The 26,747-nt window shown below is 42.2% G+C and overlaps 1 protein-coding gene across 8 annotated transcripts in view; it reads right to left on the bottom strand.

Annotated features, from left to right (window-relative positions):
• Window positions 1-26,747, bottom strand: part of nrxn2b (neurexin 2b) — a 620,971-nt gene that overhangs the window by 285,820 nt on the left and 308,404 nt on the right. For all 8 annotated transcript variants that reach the window (XM_031850677.1, XM_031850671.1, XM_031850674.1 and 5 more), the window contains 3 exons: window positions 19,748-19,867; window positions 18,349-18,730; window positions 16,537-16,727 (listed from right to left, as the gene is read on the bottom strand). In XM_031850677.1, the coding sequence (XP_031706537.1) occupies window positions 16,537-16,727; window positions 18,349-18,730; window positions 19,748-19,867 (693 nt within the window). The remainder of the gene's footprint in view (window positions 1-16,536; window positions 16,728-18,348; window positions 18,731-19,747; window positions 19,868-26,747) is intronic.

Raw genomic sequence — 26,747 nt, 5'->3', positions numbered from 1 at the left:
TTGACACTTCATATTTCCCAGCTGGGGCTCCCGGGCATTACAATCAATACAACGAATTCATTAGCTGTCCGGCTGAGTGATGTCCTGAAATCGCGGCTGTAAAGAACCATTTAGCAAATATGAAATTATCGCTATGAAGTTAATCTCCAAGGAACAAACCGCGCATTTTGCTGCAGAAGTGAACAGCATGCTTGAGATCCCACTGGCTGACTGTGTAACTGGGGTGGACGAGAGAGGAGTGAGGGGCTGCGCCAGATGTACTGTAAAGGACTGTAAATTAGTCATGCAACTTTTGTTTTCGCATACACACTCACACACCCACTCGCTCAGAGAACCGGGCTCTCTTTGTGTTCACTTTGGCGTCGGATACTTTCATTTGAATTACAGATTACTTTGGGTAAAGTTTTGACTTCCTTGTTCATTTGGGCCAGTGTGCATCGCCGAATACATTACAGCTAACCCACCTGGTTTTTAAATGGGGCCGCGGTGTCGCTAGTGATGTTTACAGTTCCTAACATCTAAAACCTGCTAGCAGCCGTGTTAGTCAAACCAAACAGTGATCCAAGCAGTGCTACATGCATGCCACCTCCACATCTCTATGGTTACAATAATGACCTCTCAGGGGCCGATGGGAGATGTTGGGAAGCTATGATATGGCTTCAGAGAGTTTTAAAGTGAAACACACATCCAGTACATATAAATTATGGTTTCATACAGTGTGAAAACCTAATTGTCTAGTTTTGCTGATCCGCACATTTGTTCTGTGAGTCATCGTGGAGATGGATGGCCTTAGGACCCATGGTGGCCCTTCACAATGTGTCCATTGATTTCCAGCAAACAGACACACTGACTGAAAAAGGTTAGTATTGATCTTGATACCTTAACAGTTTACTTTCTTAGAGGTGCAATGGGCAACTTCCTTGGATGTGTTTTATGTATTATTTGGTTAGAAAAAGTTGCCGCTGCCAGACAAGAGACAACCGCACAGCTACAATGTATCTCTTTTCTTTGTATTTGAGCTATCTGCAAGGGGAATTCATTTCATGGGTGTGAGACCCATGACACCCAATTAGTGTCTAAAGCACTTCAGGTTTGTTTCTTTCTGTCATGGAAAAGTTGACTCTGTTGGCGTTCATGTTTAAATCAGTTTAAGCTGGTCATTCGAGTCTACTTTGTGGACTCAAAACAAATCCTGTGTTTCATCCTTGCCTGTAATTGGCTGGCAGGCAAAGTGACAGTGTTTCAGTGTTCCTCCATGTCTAGCAATACTGGGACATTATCTATATCCATCATCAGGAGAAGTTTGATCATGGGAACGGGCCGTGAACGCACCGAGCCTGGTCTCATCTCTAAACAATGATCAGCTCCGTTTTGCCAATCCCCCAGCGAAGTCAACGCCAACCATTAACTTTCATTAAATGCTCTATTAACAACCACTGCCTCCCTTTTGAGGCCCCACTCTCTTCACTCTGTTGCCTCGCCCTCATGCTGGCTCTAATTGACGAAGATTGAATGATTGAACACACACACACACACACACACACACACACACACACACACACACGCGCTGTGCAAATGAATGGTGGTGTGTTTTTTTAGGCAGGGCTGGGACAATGCCAGCAGGAAGATGCAGGGATTGTGCGATTGCTAATTACAGAGGCACTTTCGATCGGCAAAGAAGACCCCACAACAAGACGATCGGCTCAGAGAATAAATGTTGACACTGCTTGCGAGTTAATTGCCGATGCTAAATCATAAGTTGTATAATTACGTTGTGTCTCTGTGTTGTGGTTGTGTGTATGCAAAACCAAATGGTATAGCACGAGATGTTTTGAATTCCTCATGGGATAAAGATTGACGGCAACTAAAACTGTAATTATTTGGTACTGTCGTGACACGTGTTCACTAACAGGTGCCTGCTGGCTCTCTCTCTGTTCTATGGTAACCACAGCTGGTGTAATGCATTGTCACTCTCTCTTTCACTGTCGGCAGCTAAGTGAGGGAGACAAATCTGTAAGCAGAGTGACTGGCAACAATGAGTGAAAATGTAACATTTAACACTTACAGTGATGCCAAATTGACATGTACAGTGGGTACGGAAAGTATTCAGACCCCTTTAAATTTTTCACTCTTTGTTTCATTGCAGCCATTTGCTAAAATCAAAAAAGTTCATTTTATTTCTCATTAATGTACACTCAGTACCCCATCTTGACAGAAAAAAAATTCTCCCATCTCCCTACTGCATCTCTGGAGCTCAGCCACAGTGATCTTTGGGTTCTTCTTTACCTCTCTCACCAAGGCTCTTCTTCCACGATTGCTCAGTTTGGCTGGACGGCCAGGTCTAGGAAGAGTTCTGGTCGTCCCAAACTTCTACCATTTAAGGATTATGGAGGCCACTGTGCTCTTAGGAACCTTGAGTGCTGCAGACAATCTTTTGTAACCTTGGCCAGATCTGTGACTTGCCACAATTCTGTCTCTGAGCTCCTTGGGCAGTTCCTTCGACCTCATGATTCTCATTTGCTCTGACATGCACTGTGAGCTGTAAGGTCTTATATAGACAGGTGTGTGCCTTTCCTAATCAAGTCCAATCAGTTTAATTAAACACAGCTGGACTCCAATGAAGGAGTAGAACCATCTCAAGGAGGATCAGAAGAAATGGACAGCATGTGAGTTAAATATGAGCGTCACAGCAAAGGGACTGAATACTTATGACCATGTGATATTTCAGTTTTTCTTTTTTAATAAATTTGCAGAAATTTCTACATTTCTGTTTTTTTCTGTCAAGATGGGGTGCTGAGTGTACATTAATGAGAAATAAAATGAACTTTTTTGATTTTAGCAAATGGCTGCAATGAAACAAAGAGTGAAAAATTTAAAGGGGTCTGAATACTTTCCGTCCCACTGTATCACTCATCAATATTCAAATTATTTGCTTTCTCATGATGAAGAGTGTTTAAGCGGTAGTACATTGAGCGAGCTGGCACAGCTACTGTATGTTCTAAGACAACAAGAGAGAAATTAATTGAGTTCTAACTCGTTATTTATCAGAAACCAGCTCATTATTGACCCAATACTTTCAAAGCAATTATTACTGTGCCCGCCTGACAACTGTTCATAAGCAATAATGAGACAACATCAACATGTGCTGAACGTTTACAGTTTGATTCACAATTGGTTATTATTGAGTGTATCAATGGAGAATCATTTCTGATTCACTAGGGCATGTCATTTCTATACACGCACATCTAAAACACAGCTCCAGTTAATCATTTAATAATCCTTATTACTCAGTGTGCAAAGTCACTTTATGTAAAAAAATATGGTTTGGAAAAACACAAAGTGGACACCTACACCTCATCCATATATGTTCGTATAATAGGACATCTTGTCATGCATTGTCTCTTAACTACGGAAGCCCTGAGAGGCAAAAGAGAGACAAAATATTTCATCAGAAAACAGGTGGGAAAAACGTTTTGGGATGTGTAAAACAAATATTAAATATAAGTGTTTGTTGTATGTCATTTTAACCACAGGAGGCTGGAGTGCACCACTAGCCTATGCACTGTACATAATAGGACTAAAAGCATTCACGTTTTCTTCTAGATGAGTTTTAATTAACACAACTTGCAAACACACAATATTTGCAGGTTGTATTCAGCATACATGGATTTTTTTCCTCCCACTTGCCTCTCAGGGTTTCCGTATTTAAATGATTGCATCATGATTGTCTTTTCAAAAGGAATCCAATCGACTGCAGAAGAGTTGAAATTCAGTTTTGTAGGGTTTCAGCACCAGAATGTAACCGGTGTAGAGTGTAGTTCAGTGTAAATGATATTAATACCATTACCAGAGATCACATTACAGGCTTTGTTCATATAGTAATCAGGAACAGCATTATTATTGGATTTGTCCTTCCCATCAGTCCAGTGCTATGTCTAAGCAGCTGCACATGCAGTTATTAAACCCCCTGATGGCCTGCTTTACATATCGAATGTCTCCTAGCTGCTCTATAATCATTCGCCGTATAGTACAGCTGCGACTTACCCATATTTCCCCTACATACATGTATAGCTACATTAGTGTTCAGGAAGATTCCTGAATTCATCACTTCTAAATCCAAAACTGAGAACAAAGCGTGCAACATTTTGCCACCATGACATCGTTTCATTGACCCCAACGCCATCAGTCAGCGTGTAGGGCCTTGAGAGGGCTCTGAATATGTGCCGGTGCTTGCTGGTGACACTTTTCTGAAAGATTGCGTAGTGACAGACACAGGCATCATTACACACTTTCATGCTTCCATTCTCCCACGATGAAATGTCACTCCGTATCGAGTGTCCTTTCGCTTTGCCTTGGCGGCGTGCTCTCCCTTCCACTCCACTTGAGTTTTTCTCACTTTGCTCTGCCACTGTCTTTTAGTCTCCAGCTTCCTCATATGTATGTTCATCCCCCTGCCCTTTCCTTTTCCACCCTCGCTCTCGGCGCTCACAATATCCTCACCTTGTCTTTCCTTCATCTCCCCCTCCTACCCCCCTCTCTCTTTGCTTGACTCCATTCTACCCTGGTCTGGTTTTAATGATGGCGGAAGTTGAATGTGCACAGACTGCACTTTTGACTTGGTGAATCCGTCGGATGACACTTTCTGGTCCGCCGAAGCTGAATCAGTATCTGACAGTGGGCTCACAGCTGTGAAGATACTACATCTAAATCACTTTGATCTAATCTAAATGATTGTCTGACTCAACTGTGAGTCAGACAGTGTACCCATAGACTGCAGTAAAATCCGCAGTGTTCCAGCAGTTGTTCTATTAATCACTGTCCAACTCCTTCCTGTCTATGATGCTTCAAAAAGAGCTCTCCTGAGATCTATTTTAGGTGGATTTTCCCTTTGATTGAGCAAATAAAAAGACATGTTGGTCTTTAGTTATCTAAAGATTTCAACCACTAATTAATTTCTCAAACTTTCTAAGAAGATGAAGAAGGGGATCTGTGCATGTGGAAAATAAACACAGGGGGCATTATTACTGGTTTGGCCTCTGCCAGGTGAGTGAGGCCAATGAGGCCCAAAGGATTTACGACCGATGAGGGACAAAAACAGTCCCACGCGACTAGCAAAGACTGAATGCGGTAAATTGACTTTTATGATTCGTTTGTGTAATTCTGAAATCAAATAACAGTAAGAGGAGGGGCAGGGGGGATGTTAGAGCCTTTCTTCTGTTCAATCCAAGTCAATTTCCAACATTTGTGACTTTCATTGATTTCTCTATCTTTTATCTAGTACCATTTTTTCCCCTCACAAACCACATTTAGTACATTAACAGGACAGTTTGTAGTGTCTGTCTGTACTAATTATCTGTTTTCTTCCTCGTCTATTCACCTAACAGAAACAAATAGACCATCCACATTTTACCTAGCAGTTATTAAAAACCAGGATTCTTCCTTTGGCCCGTCTGGAGAGAGATTATGAATACATCATTACAGGGTGGAGGGTTTAACTGCCATCTTCTTTCCTGGTCTTTTGTTTGCATGGAGAAACATTGCATGACGTCTATGTCTATTGTTTGTTTGCCTTTCCACATATTCAGATTATGACATGTTTTGTACTGTTTTATCACATTCTTGTTATGAGTTTTACAAACAGCTAGTCACACATACAATTCAGTAAACGTAATGTATCAATATAACTGTGTTTTAAATATGATAAACTGAACACATAGCGTACTAATAATAATATACATAGTAATGAAGACTGCAACTAAAAGTCATTTGTGTTTTTGATTATTTTTTCGATTAGCTGATTGTGAGTTTTACTTGATAATAGATTTATTCATGTGATTAATTTACCATTAAAATTGAAGTTGTTGTTGGTTAATTTGTGGGCAATCGACCATTTTTTAAAATTCTGCACAAATTAACATTATGCTGCAATTTATTTCAGTTTTATATATTTTCCTTTTGTTGAAACTGAACTTAGTGGAGCTATTTGAGAAGTTGTAGCAGAGAGCATTGAGCATAAACTGTACACGCATGCCACCGTGTGCAGACACAGCCACACAAATGCACTCTGACCAAAGAAACGCTGACTCTATCTCAGCTCCACCTCTGGCGACGCAGCTGGCTTTCTGATGAAAGGGAGAGATGAAGAGGTAGAAGGGAGAGGGGAGGGTGGGAAAATGGCCAAAGCTCTGAGTAATGCCAAAGTGCATTGCAATGTAAGACAGGTCAGTGTTACAAAAAACACACTGCTCTATTGCAGCACTCAAGCTACCTAGCCCATCATTTATTGAAAGAGCACTGAAACTGAGCAGAAAAATAGAGGGGATAGAAAAGAACATAGGAGGGAAATGAAAAAAAAAGGAAACAATGAGTCTGGCAGGCGAGGTGAGGCTTTAAAGTACTGTGTGAAGGACCAATAGGTTTAGGCTGATTTATATCTAGCTTAACTCGGCCTTTGCTGTTGGTATATAGACTTATAAACAACGTTCAAGTGACCACACAACAAGTGACTAAGAGGTGGCTTATGAAAAATACATTAACTAAATCAGCCGGCGGCTTTGAAAAGCATATATATATATTTTTTTTAAATCAGCAGAATGACACAGTTTAACACAGCCAGAAGCAGTTAAAACAGACATTATCAGATTTTTTAATTTATGGTGGCCTTTGAACATCTCATGTATGACTAATGCTTGTGTCAGGAAAGTCAACCAAATCAGTGTTTTAAAAATTGTGACATTTCATCAAAATCACTTTATTCTACATGGCTCATTTAAAATGGGTCCAAAAATAAACCGTTTGCACAAATCCTGTACAAAGCATTAAGTCCAGCTCTCCTCAGCGCAACTTGGAAGCCATGACTGTAGCATGTGGAACCATTGGCTTTTTTCTAATATTGGTAAAACGAGTTGGGACTAAAATCTTGGACATACAGATTCCATTTTTCTCCACAATTTTGGCAAAATAAAAGGAAAGCAACTTGCATTTAGTTTCTTTCTTTTGGGCATTATAGCTGTGTTATTCATTGATGAGTTCTGTATTCTAGCTATAGTTGCGTTTCTAGAAGTGCAATACTTTTACATCGCATTGAAAAAGAATGTGTCAAAAATAACAACCCAACAACCCATCATAACTCTTTGGGGATCAAAGGGTGAAAACATTTGTTTAACTGGTAGCGTCACCAACTGCGCTGCTGAAGTAGATTGTGATAAATGAATGATGCCATGCGTTTGAATTGTTCATCTCTCCCAGACTTCCTTCTCTGTCTCCACCCTCCGATGCAGGGGTGCCATGCGGGAGCCTGAAGAAATTTCTCGAGACACTTATACTCTCTGACGTGAGATACAAATCCAGTTATGCTGCGTGTGATTTGTTTATTTGTTATTATGCAAATAGTTTCAGGCGCAGCATCTTTATTGCATTGCCTCTTCCCTCTCTAAGGTTCACAATCCTACACCTGGTGCAAACTAAACTCAAGCAGTGTTAAAGAGGGAATTGATTAAAGTACGCATGTTGTACACGCAGGTACGGGCATGAGAACTTAAACTGGCATTTCTCACTTCTCTTCCCAACAACATCCGATTTCAGCCAAAACCTCACATCCACATCCACTCCACTGATCGTACCGCCCACATTTTGAGGAGGGAACACATTCTCAAGGGAACACTAGTATCTCCCTGTATAAACACAACATAATGAAAGTAAACATTTTCTGCCATCTCAATATGTTTGCAACTATTTTTAGAAAGTACAGGGGACTAAATTATACTGGCCAAAATTGGAAGTATCGTATCCAAAATATTAAAGATGCAAAGATGGTTTTCTTTTCTTTGTCAGATTTGTATCGTGTTTGTGCATAAACCACGGGGGATTAAACACACACACTATCTTGGCTGAAAAGACACATTCTAGCTAAATGCAAGGAGCGTAGGCGGCTCCACAACGTGTGTGAGGGTGACGGGCTCAGACACCAATAAAATAAACAAGGCCCCGGTATACAGCACACCTCTTTAAGTTTTCATCTCTGGGTCATCAAAGGCTATACAACTGCTGAAAGTGAAGGTAGCTGATGAAAACATATCTTGTTGGCCAAAAAAGTCTGTCTTTGTATTGAAGACAGCGACCTTCATGGATTTTTTTTCCACTGAATTCAATACAGAGGCTTCATGGACCCAGCACCTTATGGCCATTAGATAAGCTGAAGGTTGGACACATCCACAATGGTTGCAGCTGTGGTGGTTTCTGCTTGGTTTATACATTAGGCTGCTTAATATGACCTTGAATCATTTTAACACTGAAAGCCTCTAAAGCTACACCTGTATACTCTCCTTTAGGTCAAGAAGATGTATGAACAAAGATATGTAATCGGTGCCCTTCAGCAAAGCAGTCGCAGGACCTTACAACTATTTCCTGTGCCGTTTCCAGGCTGAAGTAGTAATACATGGGCTTTTAATTCTTAGTGCTGGACAATGTATTTCGTCCGTATGATCACACTCCACCTTGTCCTTTACTTGATAGAACTGCACTGTCCCTCCAGAGATGAAAACTTTAAAGGCATTATGTAGGAGGGCGGTAATAAGAAGCAAAATAGAGAGGAGGAGAAGAGAGATGTATTCTTCTTACATAATGGAGTAGAGTCTGGCATTGTGGTAATTATATTTCCTCTCACACACAATTCAATGGAAGGACAGGAAAACCCTCAGGATGCAATAATGGACGTGTATCGTCGCAGGATGAATAGATTATGTTGAAGCGAGTCAGTGTTGCCCGTACAATAGCAAGGTCGAATGCTATGACTGCAGACTATAATACAGTACATTATTGTAGAAAATGTATTAAATCATACAGTGCTGCGTCAGAGTTTAAAGAGGTTAAATACATTTCCTTTTATCGGAAACTGTAGGCCCAATCCCCCTTTTTACCGAATACACAACATGCTACCTTGTCCTTGAGCGAGACACTGGATCTCCAGCCGCTCTGGGGTGGCTGTTACTGTTGCACATATTGATCCTCTTTTAAAGTAGAGTAGCATAAGACAAATCCCTGTTGTAGAGTGGGGTAGCAAGGGGAATCTATCTATGTAGTAATGCATTAACACTGCCATTCAATGACATTTAGAGCACCCTCAAAATAAGGCAAAGTAGGTGGAAGCTGCTGATGGATACCAGCAGGGTGTACAAGGTATCCAGAAAGACCGTGGCAAGAGAGAAGAACTACTGAAGTCAGTGGATGGATGGACAGACGGATAGATGGATGGAAGGACAGGCTGCTGGATGGATGTATGGATTGAAAGATGGCGGGTTGATGGATGGATGGATGGAAGGATGGATGGATAGATATAAAGACAGATGGAAGGACACGTTGATGGGTGGGACAATGGATGGGTGGGTTGGTGGATGATTGATGCACAGACGGATAGATGGATGGAAGGACGGGTTGCTGGGTGGATGGATGGATAGAAAGATGGCGGGTTGATGGATGGATGGATGTGTGGATGGATCGATGGATGGGTTGGTGGATGGATGTATATAGCAGAAATAGCAGCATGATTTACCAACACCACATGCTGCTTTGTTCATGAAATTGTAAAATATATCATATTCTGGTCTTTCACATTAGTGTGATTAAATTAATTTAAGATAGAAATCCAGAAAGCATTTGGCTTTATGTGAATTGGTTTCCCCTTGGACGGCCTGTACTGACAATTTTGTGACCTCCATGGAGAGTGCACACAAATAGACGAGCTCGGAAAACTAGTTTAGCTCGGCTTTATTAACCAGAAAGATGAAGAGAGAAATGATTTGGGGTGATCAAACAGCTCATCTTAATCTCACCGCTGGCAAGAGCAGAGCTTGTTAAAAAGTGTGCACCTGTTTGTCTTTCTCTCCACCTCTCTCTCCCTTGCCAAACCTCTCCTCCATAGTATGTTTCAATTTGTTCTGCCTTTAGTTGAAAAATGGAACATATTCAATGCCACCTCTTTACAGTTCTTCGCAAGTGTGCCTCATTAGGAAGCATCTTCAAAAGGAAGGGACAGGCACTGTTTGAATATTGCACAGCAAATTATTCCTCCTCTCTGCGTTTCCTCAACCTGAAAAAACAACTCTTCACTAGATCTATGCTGCTGTTGTAGTTATTCCTCCTTTACTCAACTTCAGCCTCACAGGGAAAATGTAAAATGCTAAATTCAACAGCACTACAACACCAGACAGCTGCTAAAACATGCAGTGTTTTGTTCCGTTAGCTCGCTTGATAATCTATAGCTCAGATTTTAAGAATTTGCATGTTACATTTGAGGTGTAGAAGAGTCACTGCAATCAAATATAAATAATCCTTCCCAAAATGTGTGCAAATTTGTAATGCCATTATGAGTTGTGCACAGTACAGTTTTGGTGTTGCTATGTTAATAGTGCAACAATGACTGAAGGCATTTACACACCGGGGGGAGTTTCTTTTTTCTTCCTACGATTAATTCGTAAAGTGAATATTTTTTTTCAAACTGTGTTTTTTGCCATGAGCACTTTTTGAATAGATGGGCATGAATATTACTTTTTTTCTGAGCTTTCACATCGCCAATTAAGGCATCGACCAATGACATTGTGTGGAACGGATATATAATAAAACACTGTAGTGTACAACACAGAAGTTCCATAGTTTGAACCGATATGGCAAACGTTATTACTCCTTTCAACCTTGACAAAGGCAGCGCAGACTAGATCCATTCACTCTGCTCTTACCTTTCACAATAAAAGCCCATAGCTATATATGCGATACACACACGGACGGCCAACCGGATGCTGTTATGGGTCAATAGGATCCTCGTAGTTGGTCCTATGCCCGTGAAAATCTATTCAAACTTTGTATTGAAAAACTGCTGCAACATACAGCAGTGCAATCAATTGATAAAATATGTTCGAGGATACCGCGAAGGACACATGTACTTAATGGCTTGTTGTAGTCAGAGGACATTCACTAATTAACATGAGGTGTCTTTGGTTTAAGGTGCCATGTGCAGCACTTATGAATAACGATCAATCTATCATCATTACATCCATTGTGATACCTTGGCATGATGAGCATAAACAAACAAAGACGACCAGGTTGTGTTCACCCAGAGTTGATGAAGACGTATCATGTAAAGCCCTAATGCTTCCTGTCACAAAGAGCATGCTGCTCATTGTTCCTGCTTCCTTCCCTAGAGGAGGCTGCTTGTCTTCTGGGTGATAACACTGAAGTCTCGAAACGAACATGGTAATTACTAATGCATCCCGGCAAGCATAAAGCAACAGTTGAGTTGAAACATTTCACACCACAAATGTGAAATAATGAAAGCAATACCTCATCAGGCCCATGTGGCAAAATATCAGAAAGCTCTACTGAAACAGGCAAAGTAGCTCTTCACCAATATGGAGCACAACAGGGTGTTTGACACGTTCCTGCAGAGATGGCAATGAGAAGAAGGAAATCCCTCCTTAGCTGTTGAATTTATTCAGTGATAATTTACTACGTCTTTATTGGATCAAAGTGGCGCCCGGGGTGGGGTGTTGTTAACTGATAAGTCATACTGTATAAAAAAATAGAAAAACTAAATGAAAACTGCAGCTTAGATTCTAACAAAGATTTTCTTTGCTTCCTCTGATGATGTATGCATTGACTGGAGACCAGTGTCGCTCACCACTCTATAACAGACATAATATCATGCTGAATATGACTAAATATGAACATAGAAAATTATATGAATGGAATCGATCGATTTTTAAAGAAATGCGAACTATATGACTTTGCAGATGCCAATTTGCTTATTCTGAGCTTAAGAAACGCTGTTTTACAAGGTATTTTCATTTGGTCTTCAGCAATTGGAGTAGAAGACGCTCCACTCTTACCGCCCTGTGAGTAACAGAGCGTCCAAGGAAATCTGTCCTGACCGACGTGGGAACAAGTTGACCCAAACAAGCAGTCCTAGTTTGATAATGATGCACTATGCTAGTGATACCTGTGTATGGAGTAGAGAACACCATCTCCCTCCACCCCATCTTCAACACAACACTGAACAATGGTTCAAGTCAGCTACGACTAAGGCTGCACTCACATGTGCTGGTCGTGTGTGTCATACTTCCACATTCAAACTAACAAGCACAAATTCCAAAAAAAACCTAAACAGTTGTATCATATTTAGCTTGTGATTTAAGATAATTGTCTTTTCTTTGTATTGTGGAGAATTTCAGTATTATACGCATTATTAGTAGGATTTAATAACACCCCTAGTGGTGAGTAGAAGTGTTACAATAATAAATATGTTAGTCGCAATATGTTTCCATATGGAATGTATTATAGGTTTACAATATTCTTACTTATAGAGGATATTATATGTTACAGTATATTAACTCATTGAATGTATTAAATCATAGAAGTATAGTCACTGTAGGTATTAAAACACTACGAATAGTTTTGAGGGTCAGATAGGGATTCTGAGTGAGGTGTCAGACATGCAGCAGCAAAAGGAGGCGACCTCATCGATGGAGGATGGGGCCAGAGGGACGGTCAAATGCCAAGCTGACCAGCAGGACAGAGAGGAGGAGTCCAAGATGTTTTGCGAGGAGCCAAGATGTTTTGCTAAAGGATCGATAATGGGAGGGGACAGAATTCAAATGAAGCCAATCACTAATCGCCACGGAGGGTCATTCACATGTTTTATGACAGTATCGGACACTTTCCGACTCTCAGGGGATACAAAAGACAATGTTTGAGGGAGTTTACCTCAGATCACTGCAGCTCTCATTTTCAGCTAACTGGCCGCGCCGGACTGTGAGGAGATGCGTGTATGTGGTCTCTGCTCTCGAGAACATTACTATTGATAGTTAATTCTGTTTCTAAGTGAACTTTGTGTAGTACATTAAATATTGTTTTAATTTTGAACCGGGTCCAGCTCATTCTTCTGTAAGCAGTAAGAAGCTCGCAGCAGAAGAGTACCTGCGGCCTGCAGGCTCTCTCATCCTTTGTTCTTAAAAACCTAACAGTAGTATCACGTTTCGCCATCCTGTGGCCCCTAATACTATGAGAGGTTACAGATGATGCATGGATGGATGTTTTACCATCATATCAAATCGCATAGCAAATCGCATATCAAATGGTCTCTGACATATTTGATAGGACCTTTTGTAAACTGCGTGGCACTGTAGAAATCAACAAGGCTATTTCATGGCAATAACTTGCCGTGTTCTGCAGGTTGTCATCAGTATGACGAAGCCGTATCTTCTGGATGGTGTATGTTCAACATGTCTTCTTCTGAGGCTGGCATTCACCACACATAATTAAATCCACTCAGCGCTATCCTCAGGGACTGTGTGTGTGTGTGTGTGTGTGTGTGTGTGTGTTTTGTTCCCTCACCATACTTTAGCTGACAAAGAGGGATGTCTTGAAGATTTTTTTTGCCTGTCCAAAAACCAAGAGAGGGAAGGCAGAGAGCACAAAACCCATTTTCCCCATTTTCTCTGGGCAATTACACAGATAACGCTTGAAAAATTGGGTTATTTTTGCCTTGAAATGCAGGCAGAACTGGTATTAAAACAGAGCAAAGAGATTGTAAGAAATGGATAATTGTTGCCATTCCTTCTGTGTTTGATTTACAAAGCTTTGTGTGTGACTGCTTAACACTCGGCACAGCGTACAGAGCATACTCTGCTCATGTTAAATAGAACATATGTTCATGCATTAGTCAAGAGTCTTTCTTCCCTTACACATGTTTTGGTCTGGTACTTATGGCACTACAGTGTCTGAGCTGTGTATTATATCTTGGCAGAGGGATGGTCACAGCACCACAGAGAAAAGTTTGAATGCCCAATCAGACGAGGGAATTGAGGATAAAGACATCGTCTCCCCACTAAAGTCCTCTGAAGCAAGATTCAAACTATTATCCCCTGTAGGCAAGAGTTGTTCAGCTAAAGAAATGGAACCCTGAAAATGAAGAACTTTCTACACTGTGGTTCACAGATTAATAACACAGTTGATTGGGCAAAACGACCTTCTGTTTCATTCGTGAGACGATTCATTCAATAGTTTGTCTGTACTATTGAATATGCAAATGTTCCCATTGTCGCTGCATGCCTCTGTGGCGGACAGCTGTGGGATCTTGCTTGGTCGGTGGTGTTTTATAAGGAGGAGGTAGAATTGTCTATTAATCACTTAAACTGAGTGAGGGAATGCTAATGCACTGCTTGTCCCAATAGTGGGAAAGCAGATTATGTTTACATCTTGTAAAGTATAGTGACAGCTGGGGGGGGGGTTTCTCTTCTGCGTTGGGGCGTTGTCATGAAGCACTTGGGCTTGATTAGAAAGGACACAGTTCAACATGTGTGCAGACGGGGATGATGTGGGATAATGGAATTGGGTAAGACGCAGGGATAGTTCAGATTTTTTAAAGTGGGGTTGTATGAGGTACTTAAGGAGTACCAGCACAGGAGCAAAGCAATGCACTGCTGTGGGCGGGGGCAGCAAGGTAAAGCGGTGGAATTATTCTAAATATAACGTACACTTAAAGCATTATTGATTTTTTTTGGGTGTCAAAAATACATTTTGCTGCTGTCCCCGTCCACAGCAGTACAATACTTTGCTCCACTCCTGTCTGCTCCTCCAGACAGGGGGTGTGCTGGCCTGACTATGGATAAGTACCTCATACAACAACGCTTCAAATATCCAAACTATCCCTTTAAATACCTCACTGACTGCTTCAGGGTTGATTAACCGCATTGTTTGCCACAACCTAGACAGCAGCGACCAATCAAAAAGAAAACCCTCCTCATTACAGACATCAATTGCTGCATGTTCTGTAAGAGAGTAGATATGCAGCAAAGAGTGCATGGATGCACAGGAGACTAGTTGTATCTGCTTATCACACAATGTGTAACAAATACATATTGCACTGTAGCTATATATATTTAAAAAACATGAAAGCAAGCATTCATTATATCTAGTCATTCCTGATTCATCTATTGAATCAGGAATGACTACTACCAAAGCATATGTGACAAAAATATGATCTTTCTTTGCATTTCACCATGCCATTCTGTGAGACCAGGCTGCTAATTACATGTCTCGCTGCTAGAACCACTGTATTTCATTCTACACTCTTCATTCCCTGTGTCTCCAGCTTATGAAAGCTTTTCTGTGTTCAGTACCCTTGTCTGTAACCCAGTGTAAGGACACTGGCATAGTGCCACTCTTTAATAAACCCCCTGCCCCCTTCTTGCGATTATCCGTTTTAATTTCACTATGCATACCCTAAAAGAAAAAGTCTGTCAAGAAATCACATCTTCCCAAAAAAAAAAAACTTGCGGCGCCTTTTCATCTTTTGACTCCTCACATCCTTCAGTGGCCCCGGGGGCTCACCCTGACTTCTTACGTGTCTTACATAACAACCCGCCGTAGCCTCAAGTGGCTACTATGGAACATGACAGAAACAAATCTAAGTGAATCATCCAGAGCTAATCTTAACATTACTACGGACAGACACGTCCACATTGTCCAAGATCAACATCCTTTCTTCCAGATATCTCTTTCACTTTCTTTTTGACTTTCTACTTGAATCCTATTGCTGTCACTCTTCCGCTCCACAGGCAGCCACTCTCAAGTATCCAAATAACACATCAGAAAACCAGACTGCTGAGGTTTGAAGCAAACAATTCCCTGAGCTTCCAGTCCCAGCCTCCGAGCAGACCACACACACCCATTCACATTCGAGTGGCTCGCGGCCATGGCTATTATTTCAAGATGATTCATGACGGAGGGAGTCAAAGAAGTAAAGGTGTCTCCATCAAAAGATAGTCATCATACTGCGGCTAAAAGTCAAGCGTACCCAATGTGACAGTGAAAGCAAGTGAAAGCCAAAAAAAAAGCACAGAGGGATAAAGTGATAAGCTGTTATTGTTTCTGGTGTGATCCTTTTATTTTTCACATTGGTCTGTGACGTAGGATTTAGGTCATATTGGTACAACAATTGGTAAAGGAAATTGCTCTTATATTGCCCTGTTCCTGTAAAGCCAACCATCTGCTAACAGAAGGGGGGGGGTCATCTTTCAAGGTGAAGAGGATAGGCTCGCCCAGATGTCGCCAGGCTTTTGTTAGGTTTTATTTCACTCCCTGTCCACTGTTGTTTGGCAAGCAGCATAATTCAGTTCTCTCTGTTTATCCTCGGCCCTTGCACTGATATGTCCAATGTTTTAGGAAAAACTAAATCCCCAAAAACACAAAATAAACAGTTCATGTGTTCTAGTGAGCACAGGCAAAGCCATTGTTGTGTGGTACCACTACACAAAGTAGGAATTCCTCAGATAATACAAAAACAATGGATGTAAAGTGGACCTATTCTAAAAGTGATCCTGAAAGTGGGCCTGAGTTAGATGGATTTGAGCTGGCATTAGTTCGTGGCTTCATTCCAACAGCACTTAAGGGACAGACTAAGGACGACACTGGAATAGTTCTTTTCTGTCAGTGGTAATGTTTTCTGAGAAGAATGAATCACAGAGCTGGACAGCCTGCTGTTACCTTTGAGGTCCAGGTTGCGGGCTCCATTGGAGTGCTGTGTAACGGTGCGCGAGTCGATCTTGAGCGTATGCACATTGTTGGCGTCCCGGGACACCACCACGTTGTGCCATTGGTTGTCATTGAGTGGCTTGTCTGAGTTGCCCTTCATCAGCGACGGCCCGTTGCCAAGATCAAAGACGTAGTGGACGTATCTGTGAGGACATAAATCAGAGTTTGTGTCATTAGGGTTGGGTGATCATTTCAACTTTCAATCAATATAAGTTACATGAATAACCATCTATAAAAGAGAGGAAAATATTCTGCTTCAATCCATATTTGTTGGCGTTTGGTCTTTAAAAGAATCACCTGTATTAAGAGGGACTGTGTAGCAGCAATCTAACAACACCATAAATTGCATTCATACAACCATAATAACTCACACTTTTTAGGGAGATAACATGATAACATAATATCAAACATTCAAAGTTTCATTCAAAAACCTCAATCAAAGCTTTGAATGTAAAGAAATGACAGTTGATAGAACCTTGTCCATGACGTTAGCTGCTCTACTGGAGCGCAGAGACTCGTCACTGTTGCCGATTATTAGGACTCAACAGGCAGACACACCACTTCACTGGAAACATCTTTAAATGCACCGCAGGGCGCAGATTCTAGAGATTATTTTTATATTATCTTAGTTATGGCGTCTTAATGACATTAATTCAATATTGGTCTTAGAAAAAAACAATATTTGATCATCCCTTGAATCGTCGATACATTGAATCTACTACTACTACATCATCGTCTTTATTACAAATCAAATTGCAGTAATTCTTTTGAAGGATGAAAATTAAAATATTTTTTGGAAGTGGGGAAAATCAACAGCACCAGTTAGAATTCTTTCAACAGCACTCAACCTCCAATTGATGAACTGGAATTATTTTAAATAAATAATAGTACCAGTGTTTGTGGCTGTACATGAGGCCTGGGGTTTACTATTTGCTTACTCACTGGTTTCACGTGTAAATACAGAAACCTGTTTTTGTCTAAAAGCTCCTGTTTACCCAGAGGCAGATGCGGTGGCACAGTTCCCCCCTTCACACAAATATGGCTGTCTTTTGTCTTTTGTGTTAAGGCTATTGTAGTGGTTTCATTCAAGGTATGTGTTCTTTTTTCTACCCCCATTCCAGTTCCTTTATGTAGCCTCTTGTCTCTGTGTGGCAGAGGCAGCTCAGGCCTTTGTGTTGTAACAGTGCTGACTACAGAGCACAAGAGGAAGAGAGATACAAACGCAACAGCCTCTTTTAGATACTCTAATTATGAACAGCTTTTAGGGTGATACAATTCATTTGTATCACCCTTGGTTTGTGCTGCCTTCTAGATTGGCCAAATACTTTGCCTGTGAGGGAATGGCATTTTGCTCATAATCCTGCATTAACAGTTATCAGTAGATTGACAATGGTTAGTTTAAAATGCAATGGTTAATGGGATGAGTAGTCCCTTCACTCTTAAAAAATGATGTACACAGTCTTGTACCTTTAGGGTTTTTCTTTATTTTATTTGTCCTTATCCAAATGTTTATGGTCACGATTCATCTCGTAGTTGGTTGGCTTGGTTCCACGCTCTTTATAGAAGGATTTTCTAAAATGTCAATGGAGTGAATTAATGGGAATACCACTTACAGGACCGAAGCCGTTCATAAAGTGGGCGGTCACTGTTGAGCTCTATCGAGGGAAGCTGAGCTCTATTTGTTGTGTAGGCAAAGGAGTTTTGGGACAAAAAATAAATAAAACATGCAATTATACTCTTGTAGTGAAATCACATTGGACTCACCCTTTCACCAGTTCCACAACGATAAAGTCACTCCCGTCTCCAGAGTTGAAGAGCATCAGGCCGTCAGGCGTGGTGGTTTTAAACTGAAAGAAGAGGTGCATGGAGGCGTAAGCTTGCAAAGTGGCCAACGCCAAGTAGCTGCCTTTCATTCGAAACGTCACCGGATCTGCAATGATGTGGCGCATGCCAAAGCGGGCGTTCAGCTCGCAGTAGGAGATGTCGCCATTCTTGCACTGGTCTAGATAGGGCAGCCCGTTGAAGGTCAGGCCCTGGAGATGGCCAATGAAGTTGGAGGGCACCACAGATATGAAGCGCCGCTCGGTCATGATGCCTGTTTCGATGTTGTGGAACTCGAGCCGTGTGTGGGCACCAGTCATCTGGCCTGATATGGAGGGGAAAAACACAAACACACAGCATCAACAAATATAGGAACACATTCAATTAAGGCAGCATAAGGTAAAAGGCATTTTAAGGATAATGTCACATTTTAGGACTGTAAAAGTAGTATAGCCATTCAAATTTGAATTTGACTAACCTGCTGTGAAGCAAATTATATATGCATACCATTGCAGAAAATCTCTCTGCATGCCACCGTTTACATTGTGTTTACTGGGACATGGTGAGTGATGGGCTTGGCAAGTTGCTGATTAAAATGCCTTCTGCACTGAAGCCTGGCCAGCAAGGCAAGGACTCCCTGGGTGCTTCCTCTTTCTTCCTCCTCATGAACCAGTTTGTGAACCAGTCAGGACTTCGAAGGGTCATTCCTTGCTTCTGGCCTCAGCGTGCCCACTCCCTTCCCTTCATCTAGCTCGCACCTTTTTCTCACCTCATGCTTTGCCCTGCCATCCTTTTGCCCGGGGCCACAATACTGCGAGTCCCCGTGACCCCACCTCGTCTCTTGACCTTTCATCCTTCTCTTGCTATTTTCTCAGAAGTTGGCAGAACCTGTACCTCAGTGCTTTGCACACTCATCGGTGTATGCTTAAAAAACATCTTGCTCTTTCACTTCTCTTTGGTGCCAAGTACAAATACTTAATCCTCTCATCTGTATAGGTTTGCCGGGGATGCAACTATCCATTTCCAGCCTTTTATTAAATGAGACATAGTAATCTCAGAAATATTTTTATATATATATTTTTTTTTTTTCTTTGGCTGTGTTACCACTTTCCCTAAATATGAGTTTAATAATAAATTAAACCATATGCCACCTCCAGGTCTGACTCATTATCATTATAATTAAATATCTCCCACTTTTAAATGAGTTGTTGACTTTCTGTGGGTGGATGGGCTACTGTGGAGTAATGCACGTGGATCTGTGATTTAATTACCACACTCACTGTGGTCTCATTCGCTGCATCTCACCCTAAATGAATCCCTCTGTGTGGCGAACACCACTAACCTTCCACTGTGACGTTATCCACAGACAGCTGCAGGCTCTTGCCTCTTCGCACCACCTTCACCGTGTGCCACTCATTGTCGTTCAGCTTCTGCCCTGCGAACAGCGTCTCAGGTCCTTTGCCTGTAGTGTGGGGGGGGGGAAACCAAATCACAAACAGCACAGCGGGAATGCTGCGTGTGCCTACTCATGCACCCACGCACACACACAACGTTCACACACAGTAGGTGACAGTGCTGGTGGAGAAAACCTGCGTGTTTGCGAAACACATTCACACTATGGATCCTCCCTGTACACTGGAGAATGAAAGGAATCAAATATACGGCCTGACAGTAAAAACGAATGTCTTCTCAAAAGCTCATAGAGTTGCCACAGAATGTCATCAAAGGCAGTGGGACGAATAAGTCATCACCAGTTGAGGAAAGAGGAAGATTCGAACAGACAGCGAATGGCGGCTAGAGGTGCTGCACTACAAACATCACATGACGTTGTGTTTCACGTCTCAGTGTAGCACGTAGACGACTCTCCTGATTGGGGACGCAGGACATTATTTAACCCTGTTGCAGTTATTTTGCCTCCACCACTGAAGGGGACAGTTTGATGCAAAGGCATTTGGGCTGACAGAAGTGCTTGTTAGAGCCATATTTACATAATCATCTTTTCAAAGTGGGAAAGGGGCTATTTCTATCCTGCCAATGACGGAGCCTTATTATATCAACATTAGAACAAATTGTCAGCGTTGGAGATTTTCAATAAAACAGCTGCCATGAATCCCTCCATTCAATGCACCACGACGAGTTGACGTGATTCATGGCTAATATCAAGGTGGCGCTGGTGCTGGTTAATAGCGGAGTCAAAGTCCGTTTAAGGGTTCAATAATAGACTTATATAAGTGGTATAGGATGTGACACCAAAGAGGAAAATTGTCCCTCATATGGATGCGGGAGCTGAAATGAAGACCTGCCAGTTGTGGGCGTGCACGGTGTCATGGCACCAAGGTAAAGGTAATCAGTGATGAGGGGGAAGTAGGAGGATTCTGCAAGCAACAACATACTGAGAGGAGACCTTCACCTCATGGCAGAAGGGCAGACTGAAATAACAGAAAGCCGGAGGACACTAGTCACTTCCATAAAGCTCCCATCTGTACTGGACGCGCTTTTAGGCAACTCTGGAGTGGAGCAAGGGCCATTGTGGCTGGTGAATAAAGAAATGTGATGTAAAAAGGTGTTGTTTTTCTTACACCATTGGCACTGATGATTTGTTTATACAGATCTAATATTAGCAATCAGACTCTACTTCCGGGACAGTGGCTCTTGTCTGACTGGTTGGCTGTCTGAAACCTGTGTGTATCATACAAGGTGCTTGACTGGACGATGTAGTGCAGCCTGGCGAGATATGATTGCCTCCTTCCCAGTTGTGTGGGACATTATGTAGTCTAGATGAAAAAAAAAGTCCCATCAATTGATGGAAAGAACACACACATGGCCCGCTCGAGAATTGTTGTCCCATTTACTAGTTACTTTTTTTATTATATTGTTTTTTTCATGGTCTTCTTGTCTTCAGCCACATGAAATTGGAGAGAGAGACTTTTGATCACACCGTGTTTGAAGTAAATATAGTGGAAAAAAAGGCTGCTATATCGCTGCAAAGAGTGCAATGGATGGATGGAAGTTGCCGGCAGAGAAGTTAAAGCTCATACAAAGATGGATAGGATGAAAGAGGGGGGGACATATGAAAACGGATGAAGAGGGAACAAAATAACTGAGAAACAAAGTGCATCAGGGCAGCAGCAGCGCCGGCTGGCTGATGTAAGATGGTTTAAAGTTAGAAGAGTCTAGTGCAGCACAAATGAATGGGAATGGCTAGCCTCTAGAATAGGGTTGTTATAATTCTTATTTGGCTCGGCTGCAACAGGCCGCAGGGGAGTAAGAGCCACTGCTGCACACATTGCAGGAGCCATTTGGTCATAACACCACTAAAAACAGGGGGCAAAGTATATATAGGCTGTTCTGGACTGACCTAGCCGAACAACAAAAGTCTAAGGGGCAGAAGGTGGTACAAGTTAAGTCAGGGACCTGTTGGGCTGTAGGGGGAAAGTGCAACACACAGTAACACTTGTGGGATGCAAGTCCTTAGGTTGGTTGAGACGGTTAAAGGTTGTTGAACAACTTGCTGAGATCCCAAGTATGACAAGTATTACACCTTTAACTTACAGAATGTGGCTTAACAGCCAGACCATAATTCCACTGGTGTTACACCAGGTCAATGATGAACCTCAAAACCACATATTGATGACGCACCTGGCGTTGGCTTGATGTGGTGTATTACTGCCCAGGTAGCACTGAAAACAAGAAGGCTGAGAGCTGGCAGCCCATGAGCTGCTGAGCCTTTAATTCAGCCACTGGCAGAGAGAAGTACTCGATGCTAGAACAACAAAGGGGGATGCAGTGCTCATTAATAAATGTGCTGTCGATTATTAAAATGCAATTTATTCTCATCCTGCCACTTGTGCCGTCTCACTTTGTCTTAGAGATCAGCAGGGGAAAAGGTTGCGATCACACAAACAGGAGCTGCCTCTCTCTCTTCATTTATTCTGTTGCAGTGCCCTCTCAGGCCATCACTTTGCCCTGGACTTTCTAAATGTGGCACATGGGAGCTGGAGAGGTGTGGGTTATTTTCATTGACTGTGTCGGCACACCATAAATGAGAGGTGTGATGTTTGCGGGCTGTTGCATTATTACCAGCAGTCACCCATCACCCATCGCTGTGTTCTGGCTGTAAACAAACTTGATTGATGCAATTGGATCAATGGAACACGAGCTGTCAGCCAATCAGCTGCAGGCTGTTGCCATCGGTCTGTGTTCAGACTGTGCGGCTGATGTTGCAGCAGTGAGTACTCAAATGCAGTTACATGATCACTACGTCGAAACCGTAATCAAAACAACTTCAGAGAGTAAAGCGGCTCATCCGTCAACGATGACAGCATTCCGATCACGACAATCAGGAAGTGAGAGATGAGGAATGTCTCTCTGACTGCGTAGAGGTGGCAGAGAAATCAAGATGTCTCTCAGACCACTGATGAAGGAGTGTGCCCTCTCAGAAGCCCGGGGTGCTTGAAATAGAAATAGCATCTGACACACAGAAGTAAAAACAATACTATGAGGCAAGATTCATTTTGTTTGTGCCTCATTCTGCATGAAACCAGGTCATGCCCGACTGACGATGGCCTCACAGCAAACCCAGCGAGCTTTCCCGACATGGTTGGTAAGCTAACGGGCACGCCGCAGTCTGTTGCTGGCCAGAGGGCTTGAAGCTGGCCAAAGAGCAGCGATCACAGCTAAGGCCAACGTGGTGGCCAAAACAACAGGGCCGCAGCATTAAAAGAGCCAAGGGCAGTTCCTGGTCAGTCAGCTGCTGGTTCAGCAGTAGCCGACAACAGAACCGGCCATGAGGCATGCAGTCATACATGGGGTGAGAGGCATTGTCAGGATGACTCTAGCATATGTAGATAGACTGTTTGAGATTTTAGGGGTCAGGGGCAACAGCCGGGCGTGTCAGCAAGTCAATGCTCGCTAGGAGGGATTGAATGTGATGACTGAGCTAACGAGACAGTATAAACCCCAATCAACTCAGTCACACTGGTGCCCAGGCTGAGCTGCAGCGTTGTAGTACTCGAGGTCGATCTTGATCTCGAGTCCACCTTTTGAAGGTCTACGTCTCGTCTCAGAATCAATCACATTTTACCCGGTTTTGTCTTCGTCTCAGACAATGAGGGCTTTTGTTTTAAGACCGGTCAAGACCACATCTGGTGTGTCATTCGGTGATGAACATTATTATTATATTATTAAACTGCCTGTGCATTGTCTGATTGATCATTACTGTGAATGCTCATAGAAAACAACAATGTTTTCTGTGGGTGTTTTTCAGGGAATGTTGATCTTTCAGATTTCAAATTGAAGTGTGCCTATGGTTTGCATGTCCCACATTTGATCTGGTGTGTCATTCGGTGATGAACTTGCACTGATGTGGCCTTGGTCCTGATTTGCTCTTGCACTGATATGGTCTTGGTCTGGACTTGGTCTCAACGACTCAGATGCTTGGTCTTGTGTCGGCGTCGATACATTCTGGTCTTGGTCATGACTTTGTCTCGGTTTAGGTAGTCTTGACTACAGCACTGTTGAGAAAAACAGTGATGTTGAAATGCCATGCTTCGCTACGTTGACGTTGATTAAAACATAACTGTAGCGTTAGAAAGTCTCTGAACAGCCTTCACCAAACTAAAGAAATGTAACATTGAACAGAATCCTGTATCATAGAACAATGATGTGCCCCAAATATGCCAGACTCAACTGAGCAGGGGAACCAAAGCAACTATGTTAGTCGAGTTCCATAACAGTAGATCTCCCTCAACTACAGCACCGTATCCTCTCTGACGAGGCTCGACAGAGCCTGCCATCCTCAAGTATGGGATACAGGAACGAATGCCAGATCAAGCTCTGTGGTTCCCTGGAAGAGAACATTATTATGTGTAACTAGCACTCGTGACCTTTGAGGTCACAAGCTTCCGCGAAGCCACGCATACTCATGCATACACACTTGCAAGCGTACAATAGAGGAAAGAAAATATAACGGTGGACTGCAGTCTAATTAAAATGGTTCCACACTATAGTGTTTTTATTCTCGGCTCAGCAGCCCCACTCGGAGGAAAGAGGGAGTGTTAAAAGAGAGGAGACTGAGGAGAGATAGCTGAAAACGTGGAGCTGAGGGTGTATACCAGCTGATTGAAATGGATTTTTAATGCAGAACTGCAGAGGAGGATAAAAATCCAACCAGAGAGACCAAATGATGACCAAGGGGAATTGTAATGCCTGGCTTCTTTGTGAATTCACATTCTCCATAAAATCCCCGCTAAGCAAGACAGACAGATGTTTTAATTAAGGTGGGGATATGTGCAGATGCAGTATCAGTGTAAAACCTATTTATGTTAATGATTAGCATTTTACTACCAGGTGATGGACCTCAGGCAGCCCCCTGTTGTGCCGCCATCTGGGAAAGTGCATTGTATGTACAGTAAACACACTGAACTGTACACCCTCTTACAGATGTGCGCACATACTGGTGCAGGTGTATTGAAAATACGTAAAGAGGTTATTTGTTCTCCAATGGTAGCTAGTGCATGAAAAATCTTTGAAAATACACGATTAGCATTATATGGAAATAAGCAAGAAAAACAAAAACACTGTTTGGGCTTTATATACAAGCTAAATCTATATAAAATGTTCAAGAAGATTTATTTAGATGCTATTTTCTACTTCTGTGACTATTTCAGACAAGAAATTGCAATCACAATTCTCAAAAAAATGGATTAGTAAAATCCTGAGTAACATCAAAAACGAAGCATGCACACAGTTGCGGTTAATGCACTACAAAATCCCCAAAATAAAGTAAAGAGGTATTAGATTAAGGCAACCATATGGCATCATCACCTGGAAGCAAAGAACCCGGCAGATGCAAAATGTTCTTCTAGTAATCACTAATGTACAGACGCCCTGAGAGGCAAGTGTGGACAAAGAAATGTATTTCATCAGTGAAGAAATGTGAACAAAAATAATCTGTTTTTTGAGTTTGTTGTAATGCACTACCAACCCATAGGACTAAAAGCATGAATGTTTCCTTCAAAGTGTAATTCTCTGCACACTCAAGGCACATACTGTATATTGTGCGTTACTGTCATGTCTTTGTTTTGGCTTGGAATGTATTTTAATCTGGGCCAACCTGCCGTTACAGGAAAACATGAATGCTTCTATTAGAACATGGGGCAGCGCTGGCTCTAGTGGCTGAAAATTTAAACAATCAAATAATACAAAAATAATCCTGACAAAAGAAAGGAAAACACTTTCCCCTGGCAAAACTATTTTTCCCCCAACCATTTTCAAAGATGAAAGAAAGTAACTTAAAACAATGACTCTGGCTTTTTCTTTTTCTTTTTCACCGGCTCTTAAGTCACAGGAGAGAAATCAATCTGGATCAGCCTCAGGGCCTCCATACTGACCCATTCATCTGCGTTTTTCTGTGATTTCTTTTAAAGTTATCGAAGTTAATGTCTATATCCTGCCTATTAATCAAGGGAAATGTGCATAATAAAAAAAAATACTAGCTGGTGTTAACAGATGGATTTTATGTAACAAAAGGACTTCAGCTTAAGTATATGAGTGGTGAGGTTGTAGGCGTTTCTTAAGTGCACTGTCGGTACTATAGGCTATGAACTGACACTACATGGCTTTCTTGCCTCCAACATTTGTGGGAGGTCTGTGTGTGTGTGTGTGTGCGTGTGTTTGTGTGAGTGTGTGTGTGAGAGAGAGGGAGAGAATGTGTGAGAGCTTGCTCTTCCGTTCAACCTTGCAGAGGAGAGCAGTACATGCTGTGCACAATAGAAACATCTCCCACACACAAACATGCTGCCGTGCAAAAGGACCAGTGCTCCTAATTGGACCATTGGATTGGGGGTCTGATTGTAGGTGTGTGTGTGTGTGTGTGGGGGGGCGGACCTATTTTCAAAAAAAGGTGCTGTAAAATGTTAATTTACTTCATAGGTTATAACATCAGTTGTGGTAAGGGGTTGGCAGTGTGTGGGGGTGTGTGTGTGTGTGTGTGTGTGTGTGTGTGTGTGTGTGTGTGTGTGTGTGAGAGAGAGGGAGAGAATGTGTGAGAGCTTGCTCTTCCGTTCAACCTTGCAGAGGAGAGCAGTACATGCTGTGCACAATAGAAACATCTCCCACACACAAACATGCTGCCGTGCAAAAGGACCAGTGCTCCTAATTGGACCATTGGGGGTCTGATTGTAGGTGTGTGTGTGTGTGTGTGTGTGTGGGGACCTACAGTATTTTCAAAAAAAGGTGCTGTAAAATGTTAATTTACTTCATAGGTTATAACATCAGTGGTGGTAAGGGGTTGGCTGTGTGTGTGTGTGTGTGTGTGTGTGTGTGTGTGTGTGTGTGTGTGT

This window comes from Anarrhichthys ocellatus, unplaced genomic scaffold, assembly GCF_004355925.1.
Source record: "Anarrhichthys ocellatus isolate YVR2014 unplaced genomic scaffold, GSC_Weel_1.0 scaffold11, whole genome shotgun sequence".
Classification (NCBI taxonomy): Eukaryota; Metazoa; Chordata; class Actinopteri; order Perciformes; family Anarhichadidae; genus Anarrhichthys; species Anarrhichthys ocellatus.
Note: the sequence above shows the minus strand (reverse complement) of the source record. Positions and strands in the feature narration are given on the sequence as shown.